This window comes from Clinocottus analis, unplaced genomic scaffold, assembly GCF_023055335.1.
Source record: "Clinocottus analis isolate CAN_PGR_092001 unplaced genomic scaffold, fCliAna1.0.p SCAF_19, whole genome shotgun sequence".
Taxonomy (NCBI): Eukaryota; Metazoa; Chordata; class Actinopteri; order Perciformes; family Cottidae; genus Clinocottus; species Clinocottus analis.
Window position 1 is genome coordinate 14,695,690 of NW_027175920.1, and position 7,187 is coordinate 14,702,876.

Below are 7,187 nucleotides of genomic sequence, written 5' to 3' on the forward strand. Positions count from 1 at the left end.
CTAACATTGGGTCACACCTCAAAAAAAAACAAGACAAAGAAAGAAGAAACAAAGGCAGACTTGTTTTTTGTTTAATGACTCCTTTTTTTCCAGATGAATGTAATTGCGCATACCTTCCCAATTAGGGGCCGTTGTGTAGAAGCCATTAGTTACGGGTGTGTATTTTATTGTGGTAATGTGTGTTTTATTGTGATAGTTTAAATACGGGGCACCGGTACGAGCAAGAAGGATTGATGATGCATGGGTGACGGGGAGATCAGATGGTTTTTACCGCTAATCAAGTACTTCGCAAAACAGATCAGGAAGTCCAAATAACAACATCTAACTGCCGTCAGTTTATTATTAAACGGGAAATACCCCCAAAGATATACGAACGGCTGGTCTCTTTTACTGAAGCAGTGTGTGAGAAACAGGATCCTATCCCGCAGCCAGCAGGGTGGCAGACACGTAGATCGGCCACTACACAGAGTATGATAACCCATCACATGATCAACTCTGGAATCATACACCTGGTTTGAATTAGCCAATGATGTGAATGCTAGCTGGTCGTAAACACAGGACTTTTACTCTTCTCGACTATCCTTCCTATATGTCTGGAAATCAACATTGGCTCAATGTTGACAGCTGCCCCGTGACTAGTATTATTAATCACATTCATACAAATTTAGGATCTGACAGTTCTCACTGTCACACTGCTGATTTCCACACCAAACACCATTAGCTCCATTCACCAGTCTGACATCCTTCTGTTATATGGACTTGTCAAGATCTAATCTGGATGTACGTTTCATCTATTTATAGAACATCTATTTATAATTTTGCTTTTTTGGTAAAAGTTCATTATGATCTGCTAAAAAACAACTGCACAAAATCCCCCAGGTCTTGGTACTCGGTCTCATTAAGTATGTGCATAACTGAATGACAGAATATAAACTGACTCGTGCTTACCCTGGTCACGTTTTGTGCTTTCAACTAAGTCCAATGTAAATGGACAGTACCTATGATTCAACAAACATCCGATGTTGAATTGGATGTTTACACTGAATCAATGCAGGTAAACTACTTTTTGTATAAAAAAAAGAGATACATTTTGTGAAATAAATGACTATCTTGATTCTATATGTCAGTCCAGTTGTAAGTATCAGCGCACATTACCTTCTCTGCTCGTCTCCATGCTCCCCAGATGGAACAGTCAGACACTCGTCCATGTGACCATGAAGGAGGCGCAGGACGTCCCCTCCTATCAGGAAACCTTCAAAAAAAGAGAACAGAAGGGGAGAAAAATGGTGATGACATTGGAGAAGGACAGATGAAAGGGACTTTGGGACTTGACACATGACTCATCCAAGAAATGGACAGGTTTGCATAAAAACTCCAGAATTAACACATACACTACCTACAAATTTAGAAACACTTTTGAACATTCTGATGAGCCTGACTGATGTGGGGAGGAGGGGAGCAGGGATCAATTATGGTTAAAAAAAAAATTTAAAAATGAATTAGCGTCTCTGAAACCCACCAGTTCAGTTAATAAAAGACCATCACCCGCAGAGCTGATCAAGACCACCTATGTCTTTAAATCATGTCACTCTGAGCCTTTTGGGAATCATAGTCCCTACTAGACTAAACATACATCAGTCAGCAACCACAAGCAGTTGCAGCATCCGAATTCCACACTATATATTAAAACTAAGCAGGTTTTTACTCTGTAGTGTGTCCACACTGGAAAAGTTTTTTAATAAAGTACAAGAAATAAAATCTAAAATCTGCATTCCCAGGCTATTGTCCCATAATTCATTGCACAAAAAAATGAGGAGCTGCTAACATCTGCAACACATTACAATAAAGTGTGAATGGTGGTGAAGTAGTTAAAGAATGATATGGTTACAGTGTATATTGTTCACTTATTTACTGTGCTACTGTTTAGTTGAACCTTCACATGAAAATAGCACTGTATCAATTGTTTTCTTCCAAAACATGGTGCATCCAAAACATCCTTAAATTTGAATACAACTTACCAATTAAAATTGTGCAAAAACCATTAAGCTGAAATAAAAGATTACACAAAAGCACACTTCAAGCATGCAAGTAACAAAGAGAGAATGATGGGACAGAAAAACGAAGAACAAAGACATGTGTACCTTGAGCTACTTCACTGCCAGAACAGATGGGAGCCACACTCCATAGTGTCTGCTGGAAGGCTGCATCAACATGGAGACTGCCATTACCATAGGACAGATGCTGCAGGGAGAGAGACATAAGAGACATGAGAGCCAAATACAAATAAATGAATTACTGACACACATGACTAAAATACTACAAACACAGAGGCAGGCCAGGACCCTAGCTATATTTTAGCTAAATATTTTAAATGTTCATTCATTACATGATTAAGCTAACTTTTAGCTAGCTTAGCCAGAAGTGTATCCATTACTTTGACCTAATTCTGAGCAAACTATTTCAACAGTCTATCCAATACTTTTAGCTTTCAATTGTTTATCAAATAAATTAAGATAACTTTTAGCTATTTCAACTGTTTGATCATTAATTATAGTGTTAGCTAACCTTTAGCTAGCTACCTATTTCAAGTGTTAGGTACCCCATTCCATTTAACTAACTTTTAGCAAGCTAACTATTTAAACTGTTTCCCCCCTTCTTTTTTTAGCTTACCTTTACCTAACAATTTCAACTGTTTACCCATTACTGTTAGCTAAAGTAAACCATTTCAACAATTCCTTTTGTTATTTTCTCTCATACTTGATGTGGTGTCACTGACGCACCTGCCATTTCTTCTCTTGTTTGAGTTCACCCATAATGCATTGCACAACAGACCAGTCAGTCTTACATTAGTCACATAATAGGTGATTTTTCAAGTCTGATTTAATGTCATATTTGAGATTTCTTTTAAAAACTTGGTTTGTATGCCACTGGCTCCAGAGAGTGTGCAGTGCTCCCAATGTATTAGACCATGCAACTAGTCTTCCATTGTTTTATATTCTATACAGGAAGTATGTAAACGATGGACAGTCAGGAAAAAGAAAGGGAGGAACAGGCACAAACAGTCATATGCTCAGATACCGTATGTACAATAACTAACCAGCCTGAGGTCTTCACACACTTTATATACACAACACATACTTACTTTGCAATTTTGCACTTCTCTATTGTTTACATTTAGTTTCCCAAATTAATATTCTCTGTGCTGTACAGATCTTTCATCCCAGCTATTTTAATTTTATTTTGTATATATATCTCTAATCCCTGTTTTAATATGTTATTTTGTGTCTGTAAGCTGCTACTCTGTCAACAAATTTCCCCTATGGGATTAATAAAGTATACATAATTATAAGTTATCACATTTTAGAGTTTCAATTCCAGCTTGTAAAAAAAATCTATTCATACTGTTACAGCCATTTTTTCAAAATTAGTTTTTTTCTCTGAGCCAGAAATCTCAATTTCAGGAGCTCTACATTCCAAACTTATATTGTTATATATTATTAATAGCCTGATTTATCAAATATTTTATTTGGTTGATTTGGTCCTTAAACAGAAGGTCTACAGAGAGAGAGATACCCGTACTGAGAGTGCTCTAGTGTGGTTCTTGATCGAAGCATACGATCATGTTTTATTGGTGCGTAGTGCATAAGTGTGAATATCCCGATGTTGAAGTAGTGAAGGAAAGAAACGGCACAAGAAAGGAAAGAAACAAAGAATGAAAGAAAGAAGAAAGAACACACAAGACACAAAGTGAGAGGGATGTTAAGATTTGAGCGCCCCTCTCCTCACATGTGTTCCAGCATGCAGCTGCTACTGACCAGATATCTTTCAGAGGAGACGCTGACCAGGATGAGATCATCTCCCACTCTAACCTTCTCACCCTCTGACCGCTGCTTTGATGCTGGATGGATGGTCCACCAGCATGCCTCGCCTTCACCCACAAAGACACGCAGATACACACACAGTAAGAAAAAAACACAAAAAGCAAACAATAGTTCAGAAAATATAGTAGATATGTGTCCATGAAACACAGGATAAAACACAGCAGCATGAAGTCCTGTAATAATCTAACACCTCTGCCTATGTACCACTTTGGTAGCCTAGATTTGTCTTGCATTTCCTCTGCCTGAACAGTAATTTGCACCATCTCTAAAGAAGCAGGTCAACAAGAAAAACAGAGCAGACAGTGTACTTTTCAGAGTCTAATTGTTCCGACTTTGTTCCAGTGGGAAAACCCTCAGTAGAGAAGCTGCAGACCGTGTGTGTTGCTTACCTGGGTTCAATCTGAGTTACCTTGATTTAGCAAATAGGTTTATATTTTTTACACATTAAGAAACACAGAGCAACATTAGCCATCATTTACAGTGGTATCTACGTCAACCTGTTAAATGTTAGTCCAATAGTCACACTCCCTTTACCTTACTCTTACTCTCCATTAACTCCTGAGACAAATATCTGTCTCTTTAGCTGACAGCAGCTAGCTGCCTCTTTAGCTGCTCACCAGCTAGTCTCTACTGTGTCTGCTGTTTGTTTCTGGGAAGGTAGTGTGCAGCAGCCAGTGACTAGCCAGTGGTGCACATCCATAACACTTTAATGACCACTAGTGGAAATTTTTATATTTACTATGTGATAATGGAAAGCCGTGTCGATGAAAGAACTGATCTTGACTCCTACCTGTGGTATCTTCCTGCAGTCCAACATCAAAAGCCAGTTTGTCTGTGGATGAGCGCGCGGTGGACAGACAGCACAGGTACTAAACAGAAAAACACAATAAATTCCATCAATCCACCTGATTATCATCTACTGACTACAGGGCAATTTGGTGGAATTGATACCTATTTCCCAAAGAGCTCATGTGCACGATCCTCTACCCCAGTAATAATTACAAGGAGTTTATCAAATGGGCTGTTTAACTTTCAGAATTACAAAACATATTCAATTTTGGCTAGTGTGCCATGTAACAATCAAACGAAGTTGACTATTTAAAAATATCACCCCATAAACACCCGTCCCCAAGACTGTGGAGACTTAAATTGAGAATCAGAATCAATAGAGTCATTCATCCTTTAATATTATTAATATAACCTTAAATCAAAGAATTTCATAATTCGATTTTTATAAATTTCTCTTTCAAGATTATTAATTTAATAATAATAATAATAATTTGGCAGGGACTTAAATTAGTTAGTCAGATCAGCAGGACAACTATATATATATATATATATATATATATATATATATATATATATATATATATATATATATATATATATATATATATATATATATAATATACACATAATTATGCACTATTCCTTTAGGAATGGGGGTGTCTGAGAATGAGTGTTTGAGCTAAAAGAGTTTCTGGTGAACCTACATGAATTCATCGTTTTTTAACAGAATCGCAGAATAACTAAAAAAAAAAAAAGCCAATCTTTTCACTGATGGTCTTGTGGGTCATATGGAGGCATCAGTATTTAATTGAGGCCGTTTCATAAACAGTGAAAAGTTTCATACACTTTCATAACTTTACATAAAGAAGCACGTCATAAATAAACAACGTCGTTGTTGTTTTAGTTATAGTTGTTATTTTGGTACGTGCATGTAGTGTTTGTGTGATCACTGACCATTCCACTGTAGGAGTGCCGCAGCAGCACAGCGTGTCCGTACAGTAAGGTGCGATGGCCGCCACCCTGGGCTGTCTGACAGAGACACATTGACAACAAGAAGAAAGAGAGAGAGAGAGAGAGAGAGAGAGAGTGAGAGAGAGAGAGAGAGAGAGAGAGAGAGAGAGAGAGAGAGAGAGAGAGAGAAGAGAGAGAGAGAGAGAGAGAGAGAGAGAGAGAGAGAGAGAGAGAGAAAAAAAAAAGCTGAGTTACAAAAGACAGAACTGGAAGAGAAAGCCGATGAGAAACAGCCAGCAGAGATACCAATAAAGAGACGCAGACAGGAAGAGAGCGGGAAAGACCAGCTGTATCCTTTCATTCTACGAGGATGCTTTATCTATAAAGTTGTAGGAAACGTGACCTCAGAGTCTTCACATGCCAATAAGATCTGTGATGACATCCATCATCATTCTCTTGGACAATCTTTTGTAATAGTGTGTGTATGTATATTCCGTTGTGTGATGTGTCAAGCTACTTGGACCTTGAATTTCCCTTTGGGGATCAATAAAGTAATTATCTATCTTATCTATCTATCATAGTAGTTTTAAAAGGCACTCTGTGTAGAAGTTCAAATACTGTCATATTACTGTAACATCTCTTTTTTTTCTTCTTTTTTTTTAAATTTAACTTTTTATTGCACAAAGAAAATAAAGACAACACATAGACATAACATCAACAGGACGACAAAACAGACAGATATAGGCCAACAAGAGATATATAGTGCATATAAGTATTGTGTTTGTCCATCAGAGAGAAGAGAAGGGTGTGTGTGTGTGTGTGTGTGTGTGTGTGTGTGTGTGTGTGTGTTAATAGTTAGGGGGTAGTGTGATATGTATGCAAATATGCATGTATTTGGGTTTCAGGCTACAAATAAAAATAAAATAAAAAAGTGTATTAACAGAATGAGTGGTGATTATGTTTGTAAAAACAGAGTAAAGGATGACCAGATGGAGTGGTGTTCTGTATTATAAATGACGGAGGAGGTTTGGCTTTCCATTGAGATGTGTTGAATCATTAGGTTTTTCCAGTGTGTGATGTGTATGTTATTCCTTAATTTCCAGTTCAAGAGGATAGTTTTTTAGTGATAGTTAGGGCCACCAGGAGTAATTGACGGTTAATTCTGTTTAGCTTTATGGTTGTGATGTCTCCTAGCAGGCACAGTGAAGGGGATAAAGGGATGAGGCAGCCCAGGAAGACAGATAGGGACTCAGTTATTTTTTCCCAAGAGTGGTGAACTGGTGTGCAGTGCCAGGTGGCGTGAATGTAGCTATCCGGACTATTTTGGGCGCAATGTGGACAGATGTCTGATGTGAAACCCATTTTAAACATTCTAAGCCCAGTGTAGTGAGTTCTGTGTAGTATTTTATATTGTATTAGTTGTAAATTTGCATTTTTAGTCATGAAGTAGATGTTATTGCAGATTTGGGTCCAGAAGTCAGCATCGGGAGTGATGGATAGATCTGAGTTCCATTTTGTTGACGGTATGGATGAGGTTTGGTCAGACTGTGAAATTATATTACGTAT

At 37.7% G+C, this 7,187-nt stretch overlaps 1 protein-coding gene across 2 annotated transcripts in view; it reads right to left on the reverse strand.

Annotated features, from left to right (window-relative positions):
* Positions 1-7,187, reverse strand: part of ryr2a (ryanodine receptor 2a (cardiac)) — a 156,262-nt gene that overhangs the window by 107,532 nt on the left and 41,543 nt on the right. For both annotated transcript variants that reach the window (XM_068582453.1, XM_068582452.1), the window contains 5 exons: positions 5,625-5,699; positions 4,672-4,750; positions 3,816-3,928; positions 2,142-2,241; positions 1,156-1,252 (listed from right to left, as the gene is read on the reverse strand). In XM_068582453.1, the coding sequence (XP_068438554.1) occupies positions 1,156-1,252; positions 2,142-2,241; positions 3,816-3,928; positions 4,672-4,750; positions 5,625-5,699 (464 nt within the window). The remainder of the gene's footprint in view (positions 1-1,155; positions 1,253-2,141; positions 2,242-3,815; positions 3,929-4,671; positions 4,751-5,624; positions 5,700-7,187) is intronic.